This window comes from Pleurodeles waltl, chromosome 6 (genome assembly GCF_031143425.1).
Source record: "Pleurodeles waltl isolate 20211129_DDA chromosome 6, aPleWal1.hap1.20221129, whole genome shotgun sequence".
NCBI lineage: Eukaryota > Metazoa > Chordata > Amphibia > Caudata > Salamandridae > Pleurodeles > Pleurodeles waltl.
Genome location: NC_090445.1, coordinates 1094080642 through 1094096065, shown reverse-complemented (window position 1 = coordinate 1094096065; position 15424 = coordinate 1094080642). Strand labels below are relative to the sequence as shown.

General features: G+C 40.6%; 1 protein-coding gene across 3 annotated transcripts in view; it reads left to right on the top strand.

Moving 5' to 3' along the window:
- Positions 1-7441, top strand: part of PLAC9 (placenta associated 9) — a 97737-nt gene extending 90296 nt beyond the window's left edge. For all 3 annotated transcript variants that reach the window (XM_069240191.1, XM_069240189.1, XM_069240188.1), the window contains exon 4: positions 6825-7441. In XM_069240191.1, coding sequence (XP_069096292.1) covers positions 6825-6835 — 11 coding nt within the window. In that variant the 3' untranslated portion in view covers positions 6836-7441. The remainder of the gene's footprint in view (positions 1-6824) is intronic.
- Positions 7442-15424: the final 7983 nt, after the last annotated feature.

Genomic DNA, 15424 nt, shown 5'->3' with positions numbered 1-15424 from the left:
TTATACGACTACACAAGTCTCAAAATACAGATAAAAAACGTTTCTAAAATTCTAAAACATACATTTAATTTTTGGGAAAATTAAAAACGAGCATGCGCTTTCCATAGTTCATATTCCATATCCCCTAAAAAGTGGATTCAAGTAGACCCCCTGTACAACATGTAACAATGGACATATAAATGAAACATGATCCGAAATTTTGAACATCCTCTTTACTTAGATCATGCATACAATCTTCCTTTTTTTACTTTTTTCCTGTGCTCCTGTTATGGCCCATTAAGACAGCAAAGTCAGTCTTATAAGAAGAATTACTCTCTGAACACTGTGATCCAGATTCCACACATTGGGTACGTTTGTGGAGTTTTTACCCTACAGAAGGAGCTAGTGAAAGAACACTTATCTCTATTAATACATGAGTCACTGTCTATTTGCATGTTAAGAGCCGGGCAGGAATTTTTAGGAAACAGCTTTAAAGCCGACATAAACATCCCGATAAATATTTATTTTTTCAATTGAAACAAATCTGAAGCAAATAATATTTTTTATAGAACATATAGTCAAAACTACCCATATTAAAAATGTCAATGGATAATAATTCCCGCAATGATTTTTTTTCCAACTAAACCAAATGTAACACCCCAGAGCAAAACAACTGCCATCCCATTTAAATATGCACTGGTTATATAACTGAATAGTGCCTGCTGATGTGACGTATTCAGAGAGCATAGTTTACGGAGGATTTTCCCCTCAATTGTAGCCATGTTAGCACACCTCTTTAGGTCACTTGTCTCTACCACCTATAGAACACAAGGGGGTATTTTTAGTTGCTATACTAATATTGAATGAGAAAAGTGTCTGTGTGCATTCTAAAATCTTTTCAACCCATTTACAAGGTTACATGCTTTCTGAATATTATGACATATGTGTTTTTTTTTCATTTAAAAAACAGCTAAAGATATTTCCTAAATATGTATACGTTTTTATCAGTTTAAGGATCTCCTTCCCCATGTACAAGTTAAGATTATTATTTTTTCTGGTGATTTCTTCCCTTGAAGGTTAAAATGTTACTGTTATCGCTATTACATTTCAGAAAGTGGCAATTAGCCAATGTTTTTAACTTATTCAATCTTCTTTGTAGGCTGAGGAATGTCAAGTCTAATATTACAATGTCATCGACATATCACAAACAAGACAGCCCACCATAGGAGGACCTCCTCCTCCGCACTTGGGCAACGCTGCTGGTAGATCATAGATAAAGAAAATTATAATGGGGCAAAAAAAAATATATTTTTTTAATTTTCGAAGTGACATCCTGGGACCCCTCAATGAGAAATCAACACCAATTAGAACAATAAAAGCCTATTTTTAAGCGTAATAGGACTGATGAAATTCCAGAGGTAACAAGTTTCTTCCATAATGTAGGTCAATCAACATGGTCAAAGATGGTGGCAAATTCAATAAAGGTAGCATACACAAATTGCCTCTGAATTCTAAATATTTTCCCAGGGTTACTTACATCACTGCAGTGTTATCTATGGTATAACATTTTTCCTAAAACCGACTTGTTCCAAGGGTAAGAACTCTCTTTCAGTTACCCACCATTGTGGGTGTTCTAATATGCTTCTTGCAAAGATTTGTCCTACTGAACCATGCAGAGCTTTCTGTATTTAATTCTGGGGTAATGCGTTATCTCCCTTTTTACTGCCCTTCCAGGATATTGGAATCACCCCTTTACAATAGGAAATATTTAAAAAAAAAAACAGGGGCTAAATGAAGGGACTATAAAGAAGCATCTCTATTTTTGAAGGAAATTGAAATTTCATCTGGGCCCATGGCCACTGAAGAGCTTGCTTTAGAGACGAAACTATTAATCAGAGTCACAGACAGGAGCCATAAGAATAATTTTGACTCTCTGTATATGGACACCTCAACTGGTAGAATGAAATCAGTCTCTTCTTTTGCTGCATCTAACTCCGAAATACATTTCACCCATATTTCATCACTGAAAAGTAGGGTGCAGGGCTTTACATCTGAACCCTGAGACTTCAGCATCTAAGTTCCAAAATGACCTGCTATTATTTATAAACAAAGCCTTCCTAAGGGCCATGCATTCGTGATCTGCAATACATTTCTTAGTGAAGGCCCTTTGTCCAGATCTTTTTTCCTTAAAACATAATTGTTTTCCCCTCTCACTGGAAAATAAACTTAAATTGATGCCTAACTAAGCCATTAATTTTCCTCAGTAAAACAAGTTCAAGGCCTGGAATTTTCTTTTGATGGCACAGTTTTTTTGAGGAATTCATGTCTGTCTTTCTTTCTGACCAAACATTTCATAAGGAATTCAAACATAACTAAAATGTAAATATTAGAATATGATATCTCATCAATGGCCTTTACTAGTACTAGGCGAAAACCAGCAATGTTAATTTAATCCCAAAAATTTCAGTCATGAGATCCATTCATGGAAAGTTAATAATACCTTATGGTCACTCATAGTATTATCAATTACATCTAATCAAGAGTTGAGGGGCCAGAGATACAACTATATGGGTACTGAATGGATATATCACTACTTATTCTTCCATTTATTATCATACAGTATTGTCCTCTTTAAAAATCCAGTAATACTTTAGGCTTAACTAGAAAAGCAGGGCATGTGTGTGTGTGTCGGAATGGGTGTGCATGTATGAGTGATTGGAGGGGGAAGTGTGTGCATGTATGCATGTGTGGAGGGGGGAGTGTGTGAATGAATGCGTGCATGGAGGGGGGGAGCTCACTGCCGGCTGCGGCGGTATGACCAGACCGGCGGGACTGGCGGCGTTGTGGCAGTTTGGCTTCTGCCAAACCCCTAATGCAGTGGTCTTTACCACAGGGTCGTGGCAGTTAGACCGCCACCGCGAGTTTTCCGGTCTCATGACTGCCAAACTCGTAATGAGGCCCCAAGTCTTGTGAATGCAGATTAAACTGCCTCCCAATTTCTAAGAGGCAACCCAGTTTTTATTTATCCATCGTGTTCCCGCCATATTCCAGGAAATAAAGTTTAATCCTGTATTAACAATGTTTGCTGCTTTGTATGGGTAGAAAATTGTTAACATTTCTACTGTGTACCAACCAGGACCACTTAATAAGGTCCTCTTCCTTTAAAGAAAGTGAGGACCATCTCTTCTGTAGACGCCCTGAAACTGGTCTACCTTATAAACCTAAGGTAACTATGGTTGATAATGCATTATGGAATAGCTCCGGTTGATTCAAATATAAATATGAAGCCAAATTAATTGGGGCAGCGTCTGTTCTGGCCCTTTTTACATGTAATGGCCTTTCTTATGAGGATTAAAAGGCATCAATGCCTCTGCAAAGGAAATAGTCACAATTTGTCATTACAAGATTAGTCACTATTAAAGATTGAAAAGATAGTCTAGCACTCACACCACAGTTACCTTTTGAAATTACAAATTAATCAAAATCAAATCCTCTGTACATTACCTAAGGCTTGAAGGACCAAGCTGAACAACAACAGAAATTCCATCTTCTAAGAAACAGTATTTCAGAATAGCAGGATCAAATAGTATAATTGAAATGTGCCTTCAGAGAGGTACTGAAAAAAGAATTCAGCAGGTGCACTCATATTTTTCACAGTTGATAAAACACGCCAGAGTTCATTAATAGTAAAAGGGAAAAGAAATCTGTTTGGGGAAGAATAGTTTGGAATATGGATTGTGAAATCTTTGGCACAGTGGACACCTACTCAATAGAAATGGTAGATATGGAATACCCTGACATTTTTTGTTAGGAAAATGTGACAGGATAATGGCATAGAATTTACTTGCCTTTTGAAAACAATGTTGGGCAGTGAGGACTAAAAATGTGTTTTCCTTATACTTATTAGCTTGTTGAAAATGTCTTCTTAGCCAAAAAGGCTTCTTGTGGTAGCATTTAAAGTGATGACTTTGTAGATGACTTAGTCGTTATCGCAAGGGTTGCCCCATTTAGGCACCAAGGCTCAAAGTCTGCTCTCGCATTTTTTTATTGTGCCCGTGAATAAGAATAAATTAATTGATTTGTTCTTATTGAAATACTTGAGGCTGATGACTGGTATGTACTTATTATGTTTAAAATAGCCAGATGTAGAATTTTGTAATACTTTCAGCATTGGCCAAATAGAAGATCTGCTAAGGTTCTTAGACATTTTGCAATTGTGAGTTTAGATGAAGCCAGGCAATCCTTTGAGATGCTTTGGGTGAGTATTTGGAAATGGGTCCGGTAATTTCTATAGATATCTGGTGTTGTGCTTATGGTACTCAAAGATCTATTGCAAGCATGTACTTTAAAATGTGTGGCTTTTCTGATGACTTAAGATAAGCTGAAGAGTTGCGGAGGAATGTTTAGGCGTTTGTCAGCAGCATCTTCTTTCTGGTTAATTCCATGTGACTCCAAGTGACTCCATGCATGTTCAAGAATAACAGTGAAGTAAAAGGATCTAGACATAGTAATACTTAGACCAAGATATCATGCAATTTATAGAAGCAAGGCTGGTTGCAAGGTGATAGTGTTTATTTCTGAGACAAGAGATAATTTAAAGGCATTGTAGCTGATGAACATGGGGAAGGAGGTAATTTTGAAGAGAATTTCATGATAGAGAAATGTATAACCACTTCAGTTCCTCTTTTACAGTGTAAGCTTCACAGTAGACTATGTACAGCGAGTACTGATAGAAATATTGTAACTATTCCAGGGCAAAAAACTAGGAGTAGGGACGGTTTCTGTAGTACCCAGTGAACATTAGTGTGTGCTTTTCAATGGAACAATACAATCTCCGGACAGTGTGGCTATGTTATCAAGACAGCCAATAACAAAAATTAAAGGATGTGGTGACCTGTTTGTCTGGTACTATCAGGCACAAAGGAAAATGTCTAATACTCCATTTGTGCTAGCCCTCAATGATGCTTACTTGCTCAAAAATGTCAGCTCCATTCAGCTTCACAATAATGTTAGTGGTGTCAACATTCACCAGCAAGACAGGTGTGTGTCCACTTTAAAACTGCGGCAGGTCACTTTGGAGGTAGTCTAGAGATGCTCGGGGTGTCCGAGGACCAGGTTGTCCTGAGTGAAGGCTGTGAGAATGGGCCTATTCGTCCTGTGTCAGAGGAACCATATTTGAAATGCTAAGACTCCATGTAAAATTAAAATACATTGCTGGAAGTGACCTTATACACACGATGTGATGTCAGAAGTTGTGGGGAAGGAATCTAGGAGGAACTCAACAGTATCCGGTTGGGTGTCTTTCTTCGACCTATCCAAAGATGCAGAGTGAGGAAATCGTAGTCAGTGCCTTTGCTGAGATTGTGGCAGATTTCCTAGATTCAAAAAATTTACTTCCAAGAAGATTTGTTCGATAAAGCAATCTAGAGAGTAACAGAATGTCGCAAATCAGGGGACTGATGAAGCAGCCAGGAACAGAACCCGGGCAAAGTAATGAAGCAAAGAAACGTGTTAAAGCTGCAAGCAAAGTATTGATTGCATTTGCTAAGTAAAATGTAAGCGCCACTCAAAGGGGCTTATTTACAAGCTCATTGCGCCACTGGTGCGTCTCTTTATCCTATGGAAAAAAGTGACGCACCTGCAGCGCAGTGGACTTGTAAATAAGCCCCAAAGTACCTGTCATCTGAAGCAAGGATTCCATTTTTTGTTTATTAAAACTGAAGAATTAAGGACCAGTCTTTTAGAACCCTTGCCAATAAAAAAGACCTAAGTAAGTGAATCCTTTTTGAATTTGAAAAAATGATCTAGACATTCTAAAGGAATCATTATGACCAGCATAATTTGTGACTGACCAAACCCCATATACTGCTGGTCACGAAATGTTCCACATTCCTTTCTGGTTTACCTACTTTGAGAACTACTGGAATTATCTATTGAGTACCTCTGGCCTCTCTATAGTAAATGTAAGGCTATTAAAAGGCAAAGACTTGCCCTTTTGATGTAATTGGAAGCAGTGAGGTGCTTGACGTTACTTTTGCTTCTTTTGAAATGTTATTGAATCAATGTTCATGTTGACCAAAATGTTGTTATTACTGCAACAGCAGTCAACCAATCAGAGAAGCTGTGGGAGGCAACAACCACAAAATTCCTATAGATTAAGACAAAATTACTAGAGATTAGGACAGATTTCTACTGTCTAGAAAGAAGATGAAATATATCGCTCACCTGCTAATTTTACACTGGTCTATTTTTAAAAGTATTGCAGTGCATCATGTCAGATCAGAATCCCAGATAAAACTGGATCGTTTTCCCCATTAAAAACATATATGCGAAACCTTGGTCGTCCTACCTTAAGTAGGAAAGAGGATAGGAAAGGAAACAGATCTTTGTGAGAAATGGCCTTCTTGCTGTACTGAGAATCACATTTAAAAGGTAATACGTGCATCTATTATTTTCTGATTATATAGAAACCTACGGAATTTACTACCAGCCTCTTTTATACTAAATATGGATGTATCCAAATTCGGATGGTTTCTAAAAAATAAAAAATAATTCGTTTCAAAACCATTTGCAAACAATTCCTATTAGAGCAGAGAAAATCACTAGAGACTGTTCCCGAGATTGTATTTTCGCTCTGTGTATGTTTTCAAACGGAAAAAGATTGATCGAGTGGTGTAAAACTTGCAAAGTGCAAGTAAATGGCTGCACACGTTACTTCGAAAAATAATTTTATGCAACGATCCAATGCCCACGTGAGCCAAGTAGGTTTTTAGAAAACCTAGATATGCAGTAAATGCCAAATAATGTTAACTAGTGTGTTAAAAAGCCTTCTGTTTCTTCCACAGATTCCAGATGAGCCAGGTGGTGACTGTGTCCAGCCAGAGGAGAAAATGCAATGTATACTCGTCGTTCTTTGACCTTGTATTGTGGACCATTATATTCCTGCACCTTTTATTTTTCATACAAATTATTATCTTTAGTATTAAAAACTGTTCAGGATCTGCCAGTTTTGCCCCGATAAAACAAAAACATTACAGAGCTGAGCTTGGCTTTTTGACATTGAGTTTTCCTAAATCAGACAAGCAGCCATTTTGGTCTCCAGTCCTTTGCGCTATGGCTTTTACATGGATAGATCTCCTTGTACCCAGCTGACGGCCAGTATTGTCCATTCCAAAGTCGTGTCTTCATGGTGCTCGCGGTCATCCATGTTCTTCAGGACGATAATCTCTGTTTTGAGATTGGCCTATTGATTTCTCAATCGTCAACAAGATGAACAAGTGTCTACAGTGGCAGGGTATGCAGAGGGCGACCCCGACGTTTGCCCTAATGGTTGACACTCACTCGAGAGATGAGATTTACAAACTTTCACAAACCGCATATCATAGAAAATAATGAGTCAAAAGTTTATGGTGAACAGTATTCGTTGTTCTCAGTATATCATAAATGTTTCCGTTCATTTATATATGGTTTTGAGAATGTTGTTATTTTTTCACTGTGTGTACTCGGTGATAGTATTTTCTTACCTAGACTTCCGAGGAGGGGCCTATCAATACCTAAAACATTTGGAAAGACAAGCTGCAAACACTGCTTGCTGAGCTCCTTTCTACCTTGGTGACATGTGTAGCTGAGGAATCTCAACTGCTTTACAGAGAAATATCAGAAATAACACCAAATGTTCGCATTGTATGTAGAGTGCAATACAGGCAGGAGGTGTGCAGTATAGACCAGAGCCATTAAACAAACCACTCCATAAATGCGAATACAATTCATATAACTAGGAACGGTTTACATATTCAGTCACATCTCAGACCTCCTGGGTCAAATCTCAACTCTTCAGTCAGAGCCCTGTGCCTCACCAACGTGCATTCTGTTGCACTGTAAGAGCTTGTAGGAAGTTTTCAAAAAGCATCTACCTCCTGCAGTTAATTACAACGGAGATCATAAGACAAGACCAAAACAAAGACGATAAAGAGGTCCAGGATCTGAAATCATGGGATAATGTGCAAACAAACTCGTGACCGATGACAGAAATGTAAACTTTCTGCGGTGAGCAAACTATTAAATAATGTCTTCCTTACAGTGCCAAGAATGAGGATTTAGAAGTTAGTAGGGCACAACTTGATAACATTTAGCAGAAAGACGCTGCATCTATTAATAGTTACGCAGATGCAAGATATTTCATTTCACAAAATGAAGAATGTTACTAGCAGTGAAACATCCCTCTCATTTTCCTATTTTTTCTTAAAAACGTACACCACAAGACGTTGATGAGAATTCACATACCCGGGTTGCTTGATCAAGGGATTTTGGCCAACACCAGTCCTGACTGCTACAGCCAATCGAGGGCTGGAACAATGCTAACCTTTAAATCAGTACTCAATGCTGTAAAAACTTCCCACTCAAATTAGTGTCCAAGCAACACTCACTCTCTAATCAACAGACTAGACTAGACACACTTTGCACAACCAACAAAATACCAAAATCTAAGCTAATGATCCTGGCTACTCTCCTGCAATGCCACGAATGCCCGAAACAGTGGACTTGCAGCAGAGTGCCCACAATCACAACAGAGTAGAATAAGTCACCAACACCCGTGCCGAACAGGTGTCACTATTTCACACACACCAGTGCAGCACTGGCGATATTAAACCAAGTTGAGAAATTATGTAACAACCTGCTGACAGTCAACATACTGCACAGCCTAATTTGACTCATCAATCGATGGGGACATTTCAAAGTAGTCTTCTAATTCATTATCAATGGACACGCAGCCATATTGGAAAGATTAAAACACTTGGAATTAGCCTGGACATGACAACTCATTGTTCCCCCACACAATCAAAAGATTCCCCATCATTCCCCACAAATCCGATATAAACACTAGGACATAAGAATCCAGCATGTAAGACAATATCTTAACATGTCAAGTGCAAGATTCAGCAACTGGGGGAGTGATCTGGTCTGCGAAAAAGTATATCACGTAGAAATACGCCCCCTAGACAGTCCACTGCACAAGGAGACCTACCAATGTGCTATATAAATGCTGATTAAGATAATATTCTTGGATCCACGATCTGAAAAGGTGCACTTTAGCCTAAAAAACGGTACTGATTGATGCATGATGTATGCCACTTGAAAGTAGGAGAAAAGCAGTGACATTTAACTCATCTATGGACAGATGGAGAATGGCAACGTAATTTCTATTTTATTTTAAAATTTGGCACAGCTAGGTCTCGGACCAACAAAGTTAACAGAATAATTTATATTAAAAGGGAAGAGAACAATCTACACTGAAATAACTCACTAGTTCCAACCATTGAGCAAATAGAAACAAAAACAGTGATGCAAGTGCATTAACCATCGTTTAAATGTAACTGCCCAAAAATGGCCAGTATCTACCTAAATCAGATGTACTGCAATTATTTATGTGTAGAACACCTGCCACAACAGTTGAAAGCGCTAATCTTTCATGCTTTTTTTCCTGTTATTCATGTGGCATTACATTCAGGCCTTTGCTTTAGCTACTTGACAGATAGGACCTTATTTCCTAGAGGCTGCGTGGGCGCTCCAGGTACACATCACAAATTAGCACTGCCGAGCCTTGAAAACAGTTGAGTTCAGTATGAGCATCCCAATAAAGCTTAAATAAAGATCTTCAGTGTTTAGTAGGAAGTATCTGTGCTAGATACTTTTGTTTACCACTGGTGTGTGGCATAAGTACTATTGCTTTCCAAATGGGCAACCAATCTACATTTTACACCAGACGATCCAAGGGTGCGTGGAAAAGCAGCAGCCTAGCCTTACTCCAGGAAATCAGAGGATTTACAACTCATGCTGCATTACAGAAATGAATACACTCACCCTCAACTTAGGGTCACCAGATCTTGAGAATCAAAAACCAGGACATTTTGCAAAAATAGAAGGACTACTTAGCGGCGGAGAATGACAGCTCTCATCAACATTGGAACGCAGAAGAGGCACTATGAAAAGTAATAAAATGTAATTTTTAAAATCAGCATCATATCTGCCAATCAAATTGCTTACTTACAACAGCTGCAATCTAGCACAGCTTTAAAACACCTAAAAATAGTGCCTTTTGCTGTTTTCAGTTGACCCGCTCTAAAAACCAGGACATAAACCAAATGTGACAAAATCTGCCTGGAAAATTTGGGAAAAACCGGGACTGTCCGGCAAATCCGGGACACCTGGTCAACCAACCTCAATTTCCAGTGTGGGATAGGAACTCTAAAACTGTTTAAAGGCAAGGAGATATGACAGGTTTAACAGAAAAGAGGCAAAAGCACCAGGCTTTAAACTGTAGAGTGCTACAAAACACACACAAGGCCTTCCCTATGTTACTGGGGAAGATTTGAAGCTGCCACGGTCTTGTTCCCAAAAGTCAAGCGTCAATTAGTGGGACTGCTGGGGATTGCAGACAAAGACTATGGCCCTAGGTTCAGTTCATATGGGGCCCTTCAAAGGTAATCTTGGTTTCAAAATTGAATTTACGCAAATCGCACTACTGGATTGGATGTGGGTATCAAATTTCACAAGCCCTTACCTTGAAACAGGCTAGTTGTGATTTTCAGCTGGTAGTAGAGCCATTGGGACTGGGGGCACACATCGAGCCCACCAGATTTTAGTTTGGAGCTGAAACCTTTGGTCACGACCTTACTGTGACATTAATCCTCAATTTCTCTAGAAGTATACCGCTACTTAAGGGTGACTAAGCTACTCTTAGACCGTAGGCTACACCTTGTCCTTAATCTATGTAAAAATTGCATCAATTGATTTTGTTTTTATTAGGAGTCCAGCACTGCCCTATTATGATTCCGAATCATGCCTTTACTTCTATCCACTGTATACTTATGTCTCCTCATCTCACCGTTTCAGGCTCTCTGTCATCCCTGCGTTTTCCCACTGTTTTCATGTCTCCTACATGTTAGCCCATATTGCCCTTTTTTGTGACTCCCTCTCACCCACTCTGTGTCAAAGTCTGATGCTGAAGATAAGTTCTTGTCACCAGAAGTGAATGCGGATGCCCACCACCTGCCATCACAGGTACAAATTAAGTACTGGAGCCTCTTTCCCATTATGAACTTTGTGGGTATCCCGACGCGCAGTACTGTTATTTCAGAGGGTATGTGCCAGTACCATGCCTGCACGCCTATTTCATATGCAACGTATTCCCTTTCTTGAGCATATAAGCACCTTATTTGATCCCTAATTGAAAAATGGAGGAAAATGTATGTGCACGACTGATAGCTCAGCAGGACAGCACAGGTAATAGAAGAGATTCTAAATACTTAGCACCAGTGGAAAGTCTTAGTGAATTTGAGCCTAACTTGATTCAAAGTAGCGTATGACATTTACTACCCAGTCCAAAAGGTGTTTTGTGCTGGGAAGGTGAACTGTTTTCACAACACAAAAACTGCTTTACGCACTGTGTGTCAATGTGGTGTGACTACTGGGGATCAATGCAAACACCTGTAGCTTGTGACACAAATCCCATTCTACTAAAACAACCAGACTGGGCTTTATGTCAAAAACTAACATCCACTCAAAGGAGGTGGGGGAAATGGGTTAATTTTTCAAAGATGGTGTAGTAGATGTGTTTTGCAGTGGACATCACAAAGCCAATGCATAGAAATCTTCATACTTCATCTACAGAGGCATTTTTTTACTGAAAAGGTATGCTTCCAGTACCAATCCTATGTTGGGGTGAAATACTCACCACTGCACCATCATGCAAGGCTGTATGTCACACAAGGTAGACTGTGTGTGCACCAGAACATGGGAGGAACCCAGCATCAATCCAAACTTTATAGATATGGCACTGTGCTCTGTTTTCCCCCTTGTGACACAACACATTTGGATTCTTCACTGTGGTGCTTGATCAATGAGTAAATATATGCCTAAAAGTTAAAATGTCCTAATAAAGGCCACGTTATGCTACTTTTATGGTGGCCTGTCTCTTTTTTACAGTCTCAACTTTGTTCACATCGAGTAAGAATAAGCAAGGGAGGTGAATGTCTGCACAGCTATTTGCACAGACCTTACACATTGAAGTTACCATCACTCCCAGAAGAAGCCTTGAGACAGCAATGTTGGTAGAGTAAATATGATGCCTTCCACATAGCCTGTCAGCATAGATCTTGGAAAGATACATGTGTCACAATGGCACTGCCTGTACCTTGGATGGGTGCACCCAGCCGCAGGAAGGAGGATGGACACCAAGTAGAATGTGGCAATGATAGAAACATGACGTTATCCATATGAAAACAACATTCAATAAAAGTTTAAGGTTTTAAGAGGCCAACAAATCGAAAAACATCAGTTTGACCATGGCCAGACCCCACCCAACCAAGACACTGCAGGGTGGCGTATCTCATTGTAGGGAAAAGACATCTGCCCAGACAGTTGTTTTTTTATTACCTTTATAGGCCTGTTTCAGCTGGCTTCTATTGCCACAAGGTAATTCTAACAGGTATCAACATTCAGTAGAGACAGTTGACTTAAGATATAACACTGTTGTAGGAAAGTGCCCATTTTTTTAACCCCCCCCCTCCAAAAACACACACACACACACACACACACACACACACACACACACACACACACACACACACACACACACACACTTTTTGCTTGGTACATGATGCATTTTTACTGAAATTGGACTGGGTTCCTGCTAAACAGGTCCCCAGTGCCATATTTCTTTCCCTAAAACTGTACAATTGTGCCCCAATTGGCAATACCTTTGATCCCGTGTAAGTCCCTAGTAAATGGTGTCCCTGGTACCTAGGGCATGCAGTATGTATAGTGCCACCCTCAGGGACCTAGCACATACAACAAGCCATTGTAGGCTGCGTGTCTGGGTGCAGCTAAAAAGTGAAAACACAACATGGCACACATTGTGTTTGCCATGTCCCCTAACACTGCATGCAATGTATTTAAGTCAACCTTACAGCGGGCCTTACAGCCTTAGGGCAAGGTGTATTATATTGCATGTGAGGACATATCTGCATGAGCAGATATGCCCCTGCTACGTCTTTGTCAATTCTTAGATATTGTAAGTGGACAGGGAAGCCATTGTGAGTACATGTGCTGGACACTGATCAGTAAGAGTTCCTCAGCTATATGATGGCTTCACTGAAGGTAGGCATATTTGGTATCAAACATCTCATATTGATAAACCCTCAATGATGCCAGTGAGGAATGTATTTATACATGCAGCCAGAGGGCACATTAGAGGGGCCCCTTGAACCTACCAACTACCAGTGTGCAGAGTGACTAGTTTTAGCCAGCCTACCACCACCAGACACAATTCTGCCCCCCCCCCCCCCAAGGGTGGGAGACTTAGTCATGGTTGGTCAGAAATAAAGCATGCTCTGGGAGAGGTGTTTACATACACCACATCACAGGATGACTTGTGAATCTGAATTCCAAGGCAGGGGGCTTCAAAGAAGCCTACCACCCATGGGATGCAGATCTGGCTTTGATCAAAGGAAAGATGCAGACCCCCATGCCCTAGGATCCGTTTGGCACCTGGAAAGGCAGTACATTTAGAATTCAGAGAGGTGTGTCCACCCCTCATGTCAGTCTCCACCTAAGGTGCGCTACCTGATGTGTACACAACATTTAGAAATCTGCCATATTGGTAGGCAGATTTAGGAACTCTGGGGTGTGGTTATGCCCACATCCTATATGAAGTGGTCATGTAGGGGGTGTAGTGACCCAAAGGGTAACTAGCCCATTGGCTACTACCCTACACTCCCCAAAATGCCCCTAAATTCAGTTTTAGGAGAGCCCATGGCACCAGAAAAGAAGATTTCTGCTGATCTATGAAGAGCACTCAATGGCCGCAAAAGTAAGGCCCGGAGATGAAGTACCTGACTTGGCCCCAGCCCTGAAGGCCTGTCTACTGTTCCTGCTGATTTGCGACAAAGTCGACTTGTCCTGTAAGCCGTTGTGCCTCCAAAAGCCTGGGAGGACTGCCTGCCTTCAACAAAGACCCAGGACCGTCGCCGAGCAGCAGAGCTGCTTTCCTGCACCTTGCAGGCACCCCAAGAGGCCTGAGAGGACTCCGGACCACAAAACCCAACACCAGAAAGCACCACTGCACCCGTGCCGCCTAGCCCAAGCTGAAGTGGACCAATGGTGTCAACATGGTCCTCCAGCCCTCCCGAGACAAAGCCCACCTTGGACTTGCCCACTATGAACTCACCAACACAGCCTGCAGCCTCTGCCCGCAGGACCCCTGAACCACGAGTGCTCCGGGTGGAGAAAACTCAATTCCACAGGACACATCTGCACCCGTCGCCCCTGACCCTAGCAGAAGAGGACCGAAGATGTATCTCCATCCCGAGCATCTCAAGACTTGAACCCACCTGTTGTTTCTCTTCGACTGGACTACTTGTCCAAACCTGCTGCCTCTTTTAAACGGGGCCGATCACCATTGACTAGCATTGAACACCCGGCCGCACCAGTGCTGCCCGGTGTGACCTGTTGGTGTGGTCCTGACGTTTGCCCAATACTTCCCTTAAGTCCAGTAGATTGGTCCCATAAGTCCCTATACTATACCGGTTTGCTGTGTTTTTTTTTCCTCCATGTGATAAAATTACATTGTGTTGTCTTTACAAAACTGTGAAGATTTTTATTGTAAAGTGTACTTTCCTGATTGTATTTTTTCTGGTGCCTAAACACATACAAACATACTTGTTATTTTTTAAATTGGTATGGATCTCCTTATTGAGTTGTGTGTTTCATTTATAGACTGTGTACTTGCAGATGTCTAACACTCTTCTCTGTTAAGCCTAAGGCTCCTCAACCATACGATTGACTAAAAGAGCACCTTGGAATTGCTAGGGCAAGACCCTGTCCACTAGTAAGGGAACCCCTGGACTTTTTGCACAATATACCTCATTTTGATGTATCATATAAAGAGCCAGCTTCCTACAGTTATGACAACGGTGTGATACAAGACTTGACATTTGCTGTATGTTGGAAAATGGATTATTGGTAAGGGCAGGTAAGTACCTACACTTAGCAATAGGCCACTGACTTCCACTTAGGTCCAGTTAGGTCTCAGTTAATTAAACCTTGCTCAACCCTTAGAAATTTGGAGACAAAGTGTAAAGCATTCAAATATCACAAAACAGTAAATAAATAAAAGACAGGAAACAGTTTAAAAATCCAGAACCAATTTATAAAAACAGAAAATAATTTTAGCTTTAAAATTACACCAAAACAAATAAAATCGGATAAAGAGAACTGGAGATATGAATTTGTAAAGAATTAATGCTGTTTAGCGCTTAGAAACTAATAGTGCCAATCTGGTCATCTGGTCGCACCTCGACCGGGGCAAAGTAAAAGTTCGAGGCCGACTGCGATGGAGCCCTGCTCGGCTACAGGTCGTAGGAGAACTCAGTCAAAAGTTTACCTT